Raw genomic sequence first — 17,229 nt, 5'->3', positions numbered from 1 at the left:
TGTGACTGTAAGGGGATAACTAACTGTGTGTGTGACTGTAAGGGGATAACTAAATGGAGGTCACGACAGCCCAGGGGAGCCCATTTTCTCCTCTCACTATGTGGGTGGCAGCTCACGTTGCCAGGCTTGTTGGCAGAACCATCTCACTGGCACCCAACCTCACTAGGTTTACCTAAAGTGGGCACCAAATCTATCCACACAGCATCCTACCAATGAACTATGAACAAGGAGGTATAAAACACAGGTAAGGCGTGAAGGGCACTGCTGCAATTCCAACCCTTTTCTTTCCCATCTCACATCCAAATCATTCAATATACTGTCACATTAGGATACTTCTGCATTTGTAGTTTTCTGAAACAGTTAAAGACAGAGTTTTAAAGAGAAAATTGTCCTTTGATGGTACAAACAAAAACCTAGAAGGGCTCAAACATAGTTCTGATCTTTTCTTACTTATGCCAGAGGAAAACAATTTTGCTTATTGTTATATAGTCACAAGATAACAGAGGGGCTTGCTGAATAGAATATTAATAAATTAACAGAGCACTGTTACCCAAAAGAAAATAGCCAATGATGTTAATAATTGATTCACTGAAGAAATACAAATGGCTGGTTTAGCCTCTAAGACTGGGAAAAATGAGCTGAAGTATTTAGTGTCAGTATGGAAAAAAAATAAAACAAAGAAACCAAAGCCAAACAAAACACCCACAACAAAACTAGCCTGAAGTATAAGGCCCAACCTTCCTGAAGAACAATTTTTCAATTAGAATAAATATAACTCAGACATATTCATGGCCTTTGTCCAAACAATCTCACTTCTAGGAATTCAAGTGAAGCAAACGTTTCTGTAAGTACACAAAGCTTTTTATGAGGAAACTATTCCAAGGAAGCTCACTGTCATAACTATGATGAGATAAACTAAAATTGCTCAATATTAGATTGAGTAGGCAAACAATGTGCATATATTCAAATATATATACACACATATATACATGAATATATACATATACACAGATAAATATACATACATACATACATATATGTGTTTATGTGTCTAGATCTATATTATTGGGGAGTGAACCTATTAAGTATATCTTTAAAAATATTATAAAATGGTTATTGGAATTACCTACTTTGGTAGCAAAAAGTTATTAAAGTATGTATGGTCATGTGTGGAGTATGTGTGTGTGAATGTGTGTTTATGCATATACATGTGTGTGGAGTTCAGAGGTTGACATCATTGCCCTCTGCATGTTGTTTTTTGAGAAAGGATATCTCACTGAAAACAGAGCTCAGACTTGGCTAAACCACGAGCTATCAATTCTCTTGTCTCAAGTTCTCCACATGTAAAGCCACAATGGCCAAGCAATATTTTGCACATGGGTCCTCTTGCTTGTAGTCAGTGAGGGCAGACTTTTCTGACTGAGCCTTCTCCAAGGCTGTTGCTTTGATTTTCTCTTTTGTTGTACTGGAAATTGAACCCAGAGTATGCATAAGCACAGATAGGCCCTAGCCAGGGTTTTGTTTGTGCTTTGTTTCTTTTTCCTTTGTAACTGTGCGCTTGCTACGGTATCTAGGTTGGCCTCCAGCACTTTAGCTGATGTGCTTATTACACCTTGGTACATACAGACGTTAAACGTAAGCACATCAATAGTGAGGCTTGTCAGCTTGGTATAGCACTTGCTGTTGAGCCAGGAAGCCTGAGACTCAATGCCTAAGAGTCACACAGTGAAAGGAGAAAAAAAATCCTCAATTGTACTCCAACCACAAAAAATGTAAAGACTATCAATAATGACGTATCATTTAAATTTCTCTTTTATCTGAAACATTACTATTTGTGGTGTGCTTTATGCGCGTGTGGCACTCAGAGGAGCACTTTGGGAAGCTGGCGCTCTCTGTCCAGCGTGGGTTCAGGGCTCAGACTTGGGTCCTCTGGCCTGCACACCAAGCTTCTTTACTCACTGAGTCATCTTACTTAAAAACACGTATGAACTGATTACAGCATCATGCTTCAATAGCATCTGCAATGCTAGTTGTTGTTTTTTTTTCAAGGGGGGGGGGGAATGACACTAAGTGATTTTTACTGAATTACATTAAAAATGCATATTATCATATCAACCAGGTCCTTTATGGCTAAAAGAAATGCTAGTTGGTTTAACCAGGGCTTTGTGCATATTATGCTAATATTTTTCCACTCACACACAGTCCCATCCTTGATAAATAACTGATAGTGATAACAAAGTGGCTTATTTTTTTCAATTAATTACAAAATGAAGACTTTGGCTACATAATATTTTAAGGTATTTTAAAAATAATTTTTATTTTTTTAAGGTTAACATTACCTAATAATTTAAGGAAATTCATAGATTTCCTTAGTGTACATGGAAATGTGTTATATAAGGTAATATAACAAAACGTGTTTCAAATGTTAGTAATTAACCCAAGAGCGTATCCTGAATAGACCTAAGTCTATTCTGTATGCCTGACTGTAAAATGTACCAAATCCAATTTAACCACTGGTGTAATTGAACATAGAGTTTTCCAGACAAATTCTCAGCTAATATTAACAAAGGCCTAGATCTTTGGCAGACTCCTTACTGTAAGAGAAAAGGTATATAAATAACATTATTCAAAGTCAGTATTCTTATGAACTTGGAATTCTTTGTTCTAAAGATGCTGGAGAACATAAGTTACAGTTTAATTTCTAGAACCCATATTTGCTAATGACAACAAACACAAAGACAAGAAATACTTTAAAATTTCAATACTATTTTCTTCTTTTACTTCTTCTGCTATATAAAGAAGTATGTGCTCAAAAGTTGAAACAGGACCTGATTAATCATATAGCACCATATGTTAGCAAAAAAATTCTACCAGCAAAATTAATTTCTCTTAATTTATATACACTAGTTATAAAAATGTTATCTACACAAGTAAGCTAAAATTCTGTAAAATCTTACAAAAAATAGTTATTCACTTAAAGGCTTTCAGCGATTGTTTGGCTCTATAGTTAAGGCTCAGGTTTGAGTTCTGAAGACAGAATTCTTGTGTATCCTCATTTCTCCTTGCTCTCATTTAAAGCCTATGAGTCCTAACATTTGAATAACAATGGATTTCAGTTACGCTATTACTTGTCTGCACGAGTATACATGTGCCTATGTGCTGTAAAAGCCAGAGAGCAAACTTTACACATTATGCTTTACTTCCTGTGTCTCTCACTGTCTCAGAGCTTGCCATGTAGACTAGAGGGGCTGGCCAGTGAGCCCTATGGATCTGGGGACTCCTAAGAGCAAGCCACCAGAGCTGCCTTTGCATGTGGAATGTGAAGAGTTCATATTTGTGTAAGAAGCACTTAAGCAACTGTGCTGTCTCATCATCTCTAAAATTACAGTTTTAATAAAAGACAGAGCTTAGTAGACTAAGCCAAGGTCTCCTGGTATTAATCTGCTTTTGTTACTCAGGTGAATATACACTTTTTAAAAGGCATGCAAAAATAAAGAAATAATAAATAACACAGACATATAGTTATAGGTGATTTATGGTCAAGAACTGCTAAATATTTTCTCAAAGATATTCAAGGCAAAAAGCTGTAAAAAAATCAGGAAATGTGCATTTCTAAGTCTTTTTTCCTCTATTGCATTAAAAATGAACATAGATTTAACTTGCACGCGTAATGTAACTGAGACTTGTTCAGCTAGGGAAAACGATGTATACATTTGACTAGCTCAGTCATGCTACTATAATCCCAGTGAAGGGTCAGGCGCCTAACCCTTACTATGCTCTCAGACTCCAACGCTTACCCAGATGACACACACAGCTAACCAGGGTAAACCCAATCAGATGACACACACAGTTAACCAGGGTAAACACTCAAATGACACACACAGCTAACCAGGGTAAACACTCAGATGATACACACAGCTAACCAGGGTAAACCCAATCACCACAACTAGAAGCTCAGGTTTGCAACATAACATGGGCCAAAAAATGCAACTGCTGTAAAAATACAAAACTCAATTTCAAGGCTTAGAAAATTAAAAAAACCCTTAACACTTTTAAAGAGGCAGCTGCGAGGCACAGAGACCGCCTAGCATGCTAAGGATGGGCTCCATCCCCAGCATTGTGACAAAGGAAAAAAACGTGGTTAAAAATGTCTACACTGAAAGATTCTTCTCTCTGGCAAACTAATCTTATTTTGAGGGCACAGATTATTTACTGTCTTAAACTCCCAATCCCTTAGTGATGAGAAATAAACTTAGAACCAACTTCTATAGATTTAGCAGATATACAAGGATATTAACCTACAGTACTCACGGGTAATTTGAATAAATAGTCTGTTCAATAAATTTAGTATCATAACAGTAATGAGACAACTATTATTTAAAGTTATTTTTTTGCTGAACATCAGTGGAAGTCATTTAAAATTAGATAAAAAAATGAGACGGTTAAAATCCACTTTCATGAATTAGAATCCCCTATAATCCATGTCCATAAAGGCAGCTGAAGCTAGAGAATATAGCCGTTACATGATGAATGAACAATCAGGTTACTTCTGTATATTTTAATTCAGTTGAAACATTTTCCCTGAGTACTACCTTCTTTAAGATCAAATGCCACGCTACTCCTAGTGGAGGATACAAAGTAAAGGGACATGCAAGGCTGACAAAGAAGAGCTACTTAGTAGATAAGGAAAGCCTTCTTAACCTTTGTGACTATTTAAAATTCAAAACCAAAACAAGTAGCCCAATCAATTGCTTAGAACTGGGCAAGCAGGCGGAAATACAGCAAAAAAGACTCAAGTCCACTCTATATATTTTATACAGTACCTGGGAGCTGAATCTGTGAACATCGTCAGAGGCACTGACTAGATCAATGGAAGACATGGAGGAAGAGCGACTATAGGGCTACCAGAGACAGACAAAGAAAAAAACCAAGGAATCAGAACAAAGGCACAACAGAGCATTCAGTACCAACTTGCAAACACAAGATAAAGAAGAGAAAACAAGCACTGTATGAAGCAGGCACAGCAGCAAGTGCTGACTCCACGCACCTATTATGTATTATACTCCAAATTCATTCCAAAAAGAAACAAGTATTTCCAAAATTACAAAGTACTTAAACTCACAGAAAGAAGAGATAGTAACTATTTCCCACTCCCCACTCCCTAGCCTCTATCCTCACCCCTCCTCTTCACCTTAAATAAAAACAAAGAACATATGCTCAGAACAGGATTTAGAAATAGGGAATATAACAGTACAAAACCCTTCCTACCTAAATTCCTGAGAAGAGAAAATGTATACTACAGAATGAGGAATGCAGGCGTTCTTTTAGTAAAGTGCATCTCTTACCTTTTGTACAAATCTATGCGTCCCGACAGAAGAAAAGGTGTCTCCAGATGGCAATGATGTGGGCCAGTGTAACCTGACCTTTTCACTCTGTGACTGAGAAAAACAGATGCATTAAGTTAAGAATGAGATGCTTCTAAAGCGTATTTTGCAGCCTATAAATGGCTACTATAGCCCGAAACTAACATTTTATTAACAAGCACATTAGCAATAATGACCTGATTAGGAAGTTACTTTACAGACACAGCTTTGCTCAATCTTGACACTTTGGAGATCCCCAATCAGTCTCTCTCTCTCTCGTCTACAGACAGTGCATTAGACCAGGGAGAACCTCTTTTATGTTGTTCCCAGTCAAAACCCTCTCACCCGCCACTTGTACTGTGTCAATTCTCTCGAGTCAAGGTTAATATTACTACTCAATTTCTTTTGATCTAAACCCTGGTCAAATCATCTCAATCTCCTGCATCTAGAACCAGCACTTCTGCCCAGACTGACGTCATCAGAACCAGTATCATTATTTGCTTTCCTTCTGGGTTCCTAAGATCATTTCCTATGTATGTTTTTATCTCCCTTCCATGAAGACAGCCTGCCTTCATCTTAGTATCTAACTTGTGCTAGTCTGACCCTTGACTTCCCACCTCTTCTTCAGTTTAATGGGCACCTCACACATTTAAATAAACACTCATTAAAAGTACTTTAGTGCCCGATCCTAAGGACCATTTCACCATTCTCAAACCATCCCTGTCTTGGCCATACTAACAGAGATAACAAGGTAAGAAAAAGAGTGACTACAGTAAGTTCACGATCGTTCCCAAATGAATGCTACTTCAGGCTGTATTTCTAAGGATGACTTTAGGCTTCCAAACTCACAGATTAATTGGGAACTGAAAGTTGCCATTCTTAACTTAATGCAGTGTAAAAGACAACTTACCAATAAACTTTACAAATAAGCATGGCATGAACTTTTAAATCATTGACTTAAAAATATAAACCTAAGTAGCAGATAGGCTATGGACTACTCAGCCCAGCAAACTGGCATAAGTCAATCTGTAGTATGAAACCCATCTCTACCCCACGGCCAGGCTAGTTACACTTGCTCAGGAGGCAACTTCTACCATCAACAGCGCAGCCTAAGGAGAGGTAAGCAAGTGAAACTCATCCCTTAACACATCTGGCCGTAACTACGGCAACTGCCTGCAAAGAAGCTGAAGCCAGGAATCAAATTAATCTTGAAATCAGAATTTTAAAATGTAAGTATTCTGTGAGTCAATTTCCATGAAAGGAGCTGGGTGTGCACACTGAGACTCCATGAGACTGCAATGGAGTAAGCAAGTGAGCTGGTAATAAAGGCTGGGTGGGGCTAGGGCAAAAACAACCCTTCTGTCCACTGGTATTTGAGAAAACACTTAGGAAAGACCCTTTGGCTATCAGAATGGTTAAGGCTGAATGCCTCAAGGGTACTGAGCAGAATATTCCCATTTAAGTCCATATTAACCATGCATATATCTCTTTCAAATAATTATCGGTCTTTGTGTTTAGAAATTAAAATATAAAGGATCTGATTTACAAAGATTCTTCAACACTTATGATAGTTAATATTTTTGATTACAATCAGTTTTCCAATACTATTACAAACACCAAGGAAGACCGGTGGCATGAAAACACATGTCTTTGGAATGTGAGTAGATGTACCTGTTCCTCTATTTTATCTTGTCTGTCAAGAGCAGCTTCAACAGCATCAAAGAACTCTTCCTCATTAATCAGACTGTTTGGACCTTCCTAGATAATAAACAGGAAACAAACCACAACCGTTTCATTTATTTAAGAAACAGAAAACACTGACAAGTTTGGTATTACCTCTGAGAGGAGAAAGGTGAAAACTGACCATGTGTATTACATTTGTTGAGCAAATATTTGTGGCTCACGAAGCAGACTGGTAGAGTACTATCACAGTGGTAACACACACTCTGAAAAACCATGACTACTATAACTAGCTCATCTACTATACTTCTTGTTCGTTTTTGTGAAACAGGGTCTCATTTGTACTCTACCTTGTCCTAAAACTCACTCTGTTGCACACACTGGCCTCACACTTGGTAGCAACCTCTTGTCTCAGCTTCCCAAATACTAGAATTATAGGCTCAAGCCATCCTAACAGGTACATTTACTGTGAACTGGCTAGTACCACTAGTACTAGGTACATTTACTGTGAACTGGCTAGTACCACTAGTACTAGGTACATTTACTGTCAGCTGGCTAGTACCACTAGTACTAGGTACCTTTACTGTCAACTGGCTAGTACCACTAGTACTAGGTACCTTTACTGTCAACTGGCTAGTACCACTAGTACTAGGTACATTTACTGTGAACTGGCTAGTACCACTAGTACTAGGTACCTTTACTGTGAACTGGCTAGTACCACTAGTACTAGGTACCTTTACTGTGAACTGGCTAGTACCACTAGTACTAGGTACCTTTACTGTGAACTGGCTAGTACCACTAGTACTAGGTACCTTTACTGTGAACTGGCTAGTACCACTTCAAGGTAAAGGCCTATAGCAGCGATTACTGAACTGTCCAGATCCAGCTGGAAAGACAGGTCGTGCATAAAGCATGCCTGGGAACTGGGTTCGCATCCACAGCACCATGTAAAGCCCAGCTCAGAGGCAGACGTCTGTGTCCCCAGCATTAGGGGGACAGAGGCAGGCCAATCCCAGGGTTTTGCTGGCCAGTCAATCTAGCCAAAATAGCGAGCACTAGGTTCAGTGAGAAACATGATCTAAAGAATATAAGGTAGAGCTTGTTAGAGGACAACTGATGTCAACCTCCAGCCACCACACCTGTGTACTCCTGCACACACGAAACTGACAAGGACAGATAGCTTAAAATTTCAAAGGAAATGAAGAAAGTAAAAAGATAGATGATTTACTTGAGAACTTTCTATTTCCTTAATTCTGTTTTGCTTTTGTAATGCTGAGACTTTAAGTTGGGATCTAGAACATGCTAGTTAGGTAAGCAATTTACCAATGAATTACTCCTTTCCTAAGAACTGTAGAGTTTAGAATTAAAATTCACAGGAATTTTTAAAAAATATGCTATATGTACATATTTTTAGAAAATTATTTGAGACAGAGTCTCATGCAGCCCAAGTTGGCCTTGAACTCTGATCTTCCGGCTACTAGCTTCTGAGATTGCAGGCCATCAGTTTTCCAATTCTGTAACACACACCAAGGAACACCTGTGGTGTTAAAATGCATGATAAATGCTGTGTCCATTATTTTCATCAAGAAAAAAGAGGTACTTTAAATAGGTGGAGTAAGAATACTCAACAAATGGGGGTTGAAGAGATGGCTCAGTGTCTAAAAGCACTTGCTGATCTTACAGAGGAACCAGGCTCAGTTCTCTCAGAACATACATTGCAGCTCATAACCAACTCAAACTCAGAGGATCTGATGGTCTCTTAAGAAGTCATGAGCACTGGGCATGCATGTGGAGCACATGTATGTATGTGGTCAATGGTCCCATACATAAAAAATTACAATAATATAAATCTTTAAGTATTAAAAGACCAGTCCAAAAATGACACGAATAAAATACAGATTCCTATATTCTATCATAATTTTTTTTTGGTTTTTCAAGACAGGTCTATCATAAGTCTTAAAAACTGAAATGTGCTGGTATGATGGCTTCCAGCTGTAACCCTGGAGGTTGAGGGTCTCTGTAACTAAAGAGGCAGAGGAAGAGGCATGGGGACCAGGAGTTCAAGGCCAACCTGGGCTACAACGGACACTGTCTTAAAACAATATACAAAAAAGTCCAGAATGCATTAGATATATTTAGAGGAAACCATTAAGTATAAATAATTATTTACTAAGTCTATGAAAAGACAGACTCATTCTAAGGAAGCATTCATATAGCAAATCAGTAAGGAAAAAGGACTTCACAGGCAGACTCTAGTTTCATGGCTCATGGTGACCCTCCCCAAGGAGGAACCCCTTAGCCTCCCAGTGCTGGGATTATAGGCATGTAATCCTATAACTATGGTTGGCTCAGTAAAATTTGAAAACACCTGGGTCTTTAAAACATATATAAACCTCTGTAGATGGTAAGAAGAATTAATCAATTAAGACCATTTAAGGGTTACAAAATTATTAAAGGTTCCTTCTGTGATAGATGGGGACCCCAATCTAAGTCCATACTTCATAATCCGGCCCTCCGAAACGGGGTTTCTTCTTAAGTTCTTCCATCACATTCTTGTACGCTTCCTCCACTCGTCTCCTCTTTTCCACTTCCTAGGCAGGTGTGGGCAGGTGGGGAGAGGGAGAGAAGGAAGGGGGGAGGGGGAGGGAGAGAGAGAGAGAGAGAGAGAGAGAGAGAGAGAGAGAGAGAGAGAGAGAGTGTGTGTGTGTTATCAGTTGAAGTGGGCATTCCAATTACCATAAAAAGACTGTTGGGTCACTTTCTGTGAAACTGGATAATTTGAGCAAAAAATAACTATTCCTGTGAAAAAGACAAATGTTATTATGCCTAGGAAGTACTCTCCTGTAGGATATACATAATATAGGAGCTACTGTCTGAATGTCAGCTCAGATCATCTGTGTGCATGCTAATACTGGGGTGGTTAAGACATGTTAATGGAATTGCTTGTGTCTAATACTAAAATGTGATAAATCAGCACCAGTGAAATGTCAGCTGCAGATTCCTGTCCGTCCCCTGCCCAACACCATTATTTATTGCTGTGGAGGGAGAAAAAGAAATGATTAAATGTTAGGAATTAAAAGAACTCAACTTATTAGTCAATATTAAATATTTTAAAGGACTTCTTACCATTCTTCTTGCTGGTTAAAAAAATGACTCTTTCATTTTATAGACAGAATCAACAGTGCTAAAGATTCAAGGTAAAACGTGAAGGCTGGCCCAGATGGAAACTTCCTGCTACAACATGGCTTCCTGGATCAACTCTGATGGGAATCTAAAGCCTCGCCAGCACGGAAACCCCTCACGGTCTCACTGCAAGTACTCAAGCTCACATACTTGGATTAATTTAATTTTAATTTAATGGGTAAATCAAACAAAGTCTAACACATACACACAGCTAGCTCGTTATAAGTATATCCAAATTGAAGGTAGGATACCTTATAGTCAATAAGTACAATTTTCTCTTATTAAGATTATTAATTAAAATTATTTAAACTTAGAATTTTAATCTTCCTGAGCATGCCTGGCTAAGTACATTTCTACAGGACATGGGATTATTATCATAGATAACCATAAAGAATGATCACCTCTAATTATTTTGGTTAGCTTGAGTTGACATTTTAAAAAGTCAACAATTCTATCAATAGCTGTTATTATGACCGCACATCTACCGTGCCCCACAGAGCGTAAACTTCTCGAGGGAGTACTTCCTGTTTATTTCTCTATTTCTCGCTTACAGAGGGCATGAGAACACCCTGGAATAAAACAGTATCAAAGAAATCACAGTGTCATCGCACCTTCTCCCTGATCTTATGAATTATCGAGAAAACATTTACTGATAAACAACTTTTTGTGAATTATCAATACTGACTTGCATAATTTTCATTGTGCCTAATTTATAAATTAAACTTCATCATAAGTATGAATCTGTAAAAATAAAAAAGTACATAAAACGTTCGATACTCTTTTATATGTCCACCGGGGGTCGTGAAGTGCAGGTATCAGGTAAGGTTTGCATACTGCTAGTTACTAGGACTTACTCTCACCTGTGCTTGAGCACTCTGAAGAGCTCTCTTCTAAACCAGAAGAACAGTCTTAAAACCACTGCTATTTAAATCCTGCATCGTGGCTGTTGCTGGTTTTCTTAGTATCTTCCTCAAACTGAAAGACCTTCCTACCCTGTAGCAGTTTCTGAGGCATCTGGTTCTGAATGAAGACTAAAGAGCCTGGCATCCAGGGCAGACAGCCCCGTAATACCGCCACCTGCTCCAGCTTTGTTACTTAGCACCTTTGGACAAGTCCTTGACTTCATTCCTTCTGAAAAATGATGGTGTTGAGCTAGAATTAGATTTTCTAAGGTATGTTTTAATTTTAGTATTTGGTTATTTTACAAATATTGGATTTTAAACAGGAGTTTCCCTACTAAGCAAATTCAGTAAACCATAGTTCACATTAAAAGCTAGAAATTCATATTACAACACTATTATCAATGCTGATGATTAAATAAAGGTGGGAAAATGGAGAATAGGGCAAATATCTGAACAATATAATGTGTGTAAGTGACATCAAAGTGACCAAAGAAAACTTAATGGCCATGATGTGACAGGTAACTGTTAGACTTTATAAAGGTCAGATTTTATACCCTAAAACACTAATGCCAAATGTTACGTTACTTCTATACCAAACAATTGTAATACTTGCAGAATTTTATATTAAATATAACTGAGAAGGCATGTTGTATAATAACTGAATAAATCACTGGTCAGTACTGAGTTGAAGATTCTGATCAAGTGGCAAATGCGAACCACCTGATATTTCTATCTAGCCAGAGGTCCTTCCCCTTTGAAATTAGCTTAGTTTTAATGTTCAATGAACACACGAAGCTTAAAATGATTATTTTAAAAACAAAAGCAAAAGTCTTACCCTATCGTGTCTTTTTTGCCAGCTCTCTTCCCGTTTTACCATTAATTCAATACAATGAGAAAGTGTAGCAAGGATTCCAGCAGTAGTTGCTTTAAAAGTTATTGCTTCCCCTTTAAAGTCTATGCCATTAATTCCTTTTGGTGTTACATGTGGAAATACTGAAAAGAAAGTTAACACAGAAAAATCACTGAAGTGAAGAGACTTCACTATACTTAAGATTAGCAAGCATTTATAAAGCTAGCAATCAGAGCACAGTACGGTTCCTTCTGTGGACCCCTCTACGCAGTGAGCAAAGCTTTGAGGCAACATACACTCAAGTCCCAGTTTCTCGAGTCTATTTCCTGAACTTCTTGCTGAGCTGCACCTAGTAAGTCAAGTGGAAGGAAGAGCAATGCTGACAACACTCTGACATGTCAAAGCTAGATACATTACATTTTACAAAGTCTAGAATTTTAAAACTATAACATAATGAACTGTAGAATTTAAAAAAGCAGCATGAACTTCAAAATAGTAGATCATGTTTACATTCTAATACATGGTTAGCAAATGGATTAAAGGAGAGATCTTAAAAAGAATCCTAAGAACATATTTTATAGCTAATATGTAATCATCCTGATAGAACATTTACAAGAAAAATAATGGCACTGTGACTTAAGAGACTTGCATGTAGTCATGACAGTAAGGGTGCAGTCTGGAAAGGACAGAATTATAAAGTATTTTATCAAAATTTCAAACTTGAAGACATCATTAAGAAGATAAGCCACAAATAGGGTGAAATGAATGGCCTATATTGATCATGGACCTATATCTGTAACATATCAAGTAACCTAAAAATACTATAGATTGAGTAAATAAGCAATTAAGCACCAAGTAGCCCACAAAGACTGGGAGCTAGTAATAAAATGCAGCTTCAGGAACACAGCTATGGGTCTGAAGCCTCAACACTGGGAAAAAAACCAAGGGTGGAGAACAAAAGATGTGAATACATTTCAACAAAGAAGACAGGCAGCAAAGCAAGCACAGAAGATGCTTAGTTCTTAAAGAAATGCAAATTAAAACCACAAGAGGGAACTTGCACATCTTTAAAAGTTAAAAAACCACCTACCATATAATTCCTAAAAAATATGCACAGACATTTAAACTCAGAGAAATGAAACAGACGCCCATAAGAAGGCCTGTGTACGAGTGCTTACATAACTTTATTTCTAATACCCAAACTTAAAACTCCTCGATTGTTCATCAACGGATAGACAAACTGTAGCGTATTCATACCAAAAAAATATCACTCAGCAATGAGAAGAAGTTAACTCCTGACACACATACATATTAACTAGGAATTTTAAATTACAAAGCCCAAGCAAAAGAGTGCAGGAATTCACTTAAGTACTGGAAAATATAATTCAATTAATTTCTTTGGCTGCATATTGCTTTGGAGCTTTGCAAGGCAAGTTCTCTGCCACCGAGCTTTATCTCCAGTCATATTTAGTTGCCTGTTTTGTTTTTTTTTAAACAAAACAAAACAAAATACGGCTTTATAAAGATAAACTTCCCATACCAAGAAATTCACTCATAAAATTAAAGATTTTAGTATATTCAGAGTTGTATAATCAGCAGCAGCAAAGTCAAATTTTCCAACAGCTCTCAAGTCTACTAGAAACTGCTCTACATCTTCCCCAAATCTTTGAATCTGAGTAATTACTGACCTATTTTCTGTCTCTGCAATATAGTTCTCACACATTTCACAGAACAAACATAAAAACAGTGTAACAAAGTTCTACTTAATTCATTTTTTAAGATTTATCTGAGTGCTGGGCATAGTAGCTTATGCCTAGAATTCTAACCTTCAGGAGGCTAAAATGGTGGGATCGCTGAACACAAGGCCAGTCTGGGCTATCTTACAAGACTATACAGTAAGACTTTGTCTCAAAAGTAATAAACAGAGCTAGAAAGATGGCTTGACAGTTAAGAGAACTTCCTGTTCTTCCAGAGGCTCAGAGTTCATTCAGTTCTTTCTACCCACAATACCTCTAAGTCTAGATCCGTGTGATCCAATACCCACTTCTGGCTTTAGGGGAAGTCTGCTCATGTACCTGAACACACACATACCCAACATGAACACATGAGCATTTGCGCACACACACATACACACGACTTTCAGATTGCTCATATCAAGTACAAGTATAACTGATATTTTATATACTGGTTTTACCCTTTACAAACTTGCTTGATTACTTAGAGTTCTAATAGTTCTTAATGGATTTGTTATAAGTTATCTGTTATTTGTTATATTTGCTTTAAAAATGTTTCCTTTTCTGTATCCATTCTTCAGTTGAGGGATATCTGAGCTGTTTCCAGCTTCTGGATATGGTGAATAAAGCTGCTATGAACATAGTGGAGCACATGTCCTTGTGGTATGGTGGAGTGTCTTTTGGGTATATGCCCAGGAGTGGTATAGCTGGGTCTTCAGGTAGAACTATTTCCAATTTTCTGAGAAACTGCCAGATTGAGTGGTTGTATCAGTTTGTAATCCCATTAACAATGAAGGAGTATTCTTCTTTCTCCTCATCCTTGCCAGCATGTGCTAGCTGTCACTTTAGTTTTTCATCTTAGCCATCTGATTAGTGTATGGTGGAATGTCAGGGTCATGTTGATTTTCATTTCCCTGATGACTAAGGATGTTAAACATTTCTTTATGTGCTTCTCAGCCATTAGAGAATCCTCGGTTGAGAATTCTGTTTGGCTCTATACCCCAATTTGGTTAATTTGGTTATTTTGTTTTTAGAAGTCTAACTTTCTGAGTTCTTTGTATATTTTGGATATTAGCCTTCTATTAGATGTTGAATTAGTAAAGATCTTTTCCCAATCTGTAGGTTGTGCTTTGTCCTACTGACAGTGTCCTTTACCTTACAGAAAATTTTCAGTCTTATGAGGTCCCATTTATCAATTGTTGACCTTAGAGTCTGAGCCATTGGTGTTCTGTTAAGGAAAATTTCCCTTAGATTCAGTGTATCTGGTTTTATGTTGAGGTCGATCCACTTGGGTTTGAGCTTTGTACAAGGAGATAAAAAAGGGATCAATTTGCATTCTTCTACATGTAGACCACCAATTAGACCAGCACCATTTGTTGAAGATAACCCCCACCTCCCAATGGTTTTGGCTTCTTTGTCAAATATCAAGTGTCCACAGGTGTGTGGGTTTATTTCTGGGTCTTCAATTCTATTCCATTGATCTACTTGCCTGTCTCTGTCTTGTGGTTTTTATCACTATTGCTCTGTAGTACAGCTTGAGGTCAGGGATGGTGATTTTCCCAGAAGTTTTTTAATTGTTGAGAATTGTTTTTGGTATCCTGGGTTTTTTGTTTTTCTATATAAAATTGAGAATTGCTCTTTCCGTGTTTGTGATGAACTGTATTGGAATTTTGATGGGGATTGTATTGAATATGTAGATTGCTTTTGGTAAGATGGCCATTTTTACTGTTAATCCTACTGATCCATAAGCATGGGAGATCTTTCCATCTTCTGAGGTCTCTATGATTTCTTTCTTCAGGGACTTGAAGTTCTTGTCATACAGATCTTTCATTTGCTTGGCTAGAGTTTCATTGTATATTATTTGTGCCTATTGTGAAGGGTGTTGTTTCCTACTTTCTTTCTCAGCCTGTTTATCATTTGTATAAAGGTTACTAATTTGTTTGAGGTAATTTTATAGCCAGCCACTTTGCTGAAGTTGCTTATCAGCTGTAGGAGTTCTCTGGTAGTGGCTCATGAACATAATGGACTACTACTATTCAGATACTAAAAACAAGGACATCATGAATTTTGCAAGCAAACGGATGGAACGAGAAAATATCATGCTGAGTGAGGAAACCCAGATCCAAGAGGACATGCATGGTATGTACTAACTGATAAGCAGATATTAGACAAAAAGTACAGAACACCCAAGAAGGAAGGCCCAAGTGAGGATGCTTCAATCCCACTGAGAAGGGGGAACAGCATAGTCATGGGAGGCAGAGGGAGGAAGTGATTTGGGTGGGAGAAGGGGAAAGGGGAGCAGGATCAGGTATGGGGGGGGTAGACCAGGGAGAAGCCCAGAGGGCCAGAAGAATGAATAGAAATATGCAGCTGCAGGGGGTAGAGGGTGGGGTCCGGGTGTGTGTGTGTTTTGAATGTATGTAAAGTCCCAGAAACCTGGGATGTGAGAGGCTCCCAGGACTCAACGGAGATGACCTTAGCCAAAATGTCCAACAGTAAGGAGATGGAATCTGAAGAGATGACCTCCAGTTGATAGACAGGGCCCCCAGTGAAGGGATGGCGTCACCAACCTACCTTCAAATTTTTTGACCCAGAATTATTCCTGATTAAAAGAAATGCAGAAACAAAAATGGAGCAGAGACAGAAGAAAAGGCTATCCAGTGACTGGCCCAACTTGGGATCCATCCCATGGGCAGGCACCAAACCCTGACACTATTACTGATGCCATGTTGTGCTTGGAGAGAGGACACTAGCATGGCTGTTCTCTGGGAGGCTCTACCAGCAGCTGACTACTTTTACAACTGAACTGAGGTCGGTGATCCCTATGGAAGAGTTAGGGGAAGAATTAAAGGAATTGAAGGGATGGCAAGCCCATAGGAAGACCAATAGTATCAACTAACCCAGATCCCTGGGAGCTCCCAGAGACTGAGTCACCAAGCAAAGAGCACACATGGGCTGGTTCATGGCCCCCGGCACACAGACAGCAAAAGACTGCCTTGTCTGGCTTCAGCAGCAGAAGATGTACCTTATCCTGTGAAGACTTGAAGCCCTAGGGAAGGGGGATTGGAAAGGAGGTTGTGGTGGGGATGGAACACCCTCTCAGAGGCAAAGGGGATGGGAGATGGGGTGAAAAACTCTAGGAGGGGGGATCAGGAAAGGGAGGGCAACATTTGGAATACATATAATTTAAATTTTTTATTTTTTTGCAATTTGGCACTTAAATCTAGGGCCTTAGCATACTAGACAAAGACAAGTGCTCTGCCCTGAGCTATACTCCTAAAAGTTTCTTTGTATAGATCATACTCTTTTAGCTAGTGGACTTCAAGGGTGATCTGCTAGAGCTTTCTGCTGGTAGTATCCCCATAGCTCTACTTATAGAGTGATTTTTCTATGACTATTCAGTCCCTTTTTTTTTTTTTAAAGATTTATTTTATGTAAGTACACTGTTGCTGTCTTTAGCCACACCAGAAGAAGGCATCAGATTTCATTACAGATAGTTGTGAGCTACCATGTGGTTG

The 17,229-nt window shown here is 38.3% G+C and overlaps 1 protein-coding gene across 3 annotated transcripts in view; it reads right to left on the bottom strand.

Annotated features, from left to right (window-relative positions):
* The window catches only part of Cert1 (ceramide transporter 1), a 97,459-nt gene that overhangs the window by 18,273 nt on the left and 61,957 nt on the right, over positions 1–17,229 (bottom strand). For 2 of the 3 annotated variants that reach the window (XM_030247385.1, NM_023420.2), the window contains 5 exons: positions 11,964–12,121; positions 9,542–9,634; positions 7,035–7,121; positions 5,346–5,438; positions 4,824–4,901 (listed from right to left, as the gene is read on the bottom strand). In XM_030247385.1, the coding sequence (XP_030103245.1) occupies positions 4,824–4,901; positions 5,346–5,438; positions 7,035–7,121; positions 9,542–9,634; positions 11,964–12,121 (509 nt within the window). The remainder of the gene's footprint in view (positions 1–4,823; positions 4,902–5,345; positions 5,439–7,034; positions 7,122–9,541; positions 9,635–11,963; positions 12,122–17,229) is intronic. The other variant, NM_001164222.1, reaches the window with a different exon arrangement.

Source organism: Mus musculus, chromosome 13, assembly GCF_000001635.26.
Source record: "Mus musculus strain C57BL/6J chromosome 13, GRCm38.p6 C57BL/6J".
NCBI classification, from domain to species: domain Eukaryota; kingdom Metazoa; phylum Chordata; class Mammalia; order Rodentia; family Muridae; genus Mus; species Mus musculus.
The sequence above is the reverse complement of the archived record's forward strand: the minus strand, read 5'-3'. Positions and strand labels throughout refer to the sequence as shown.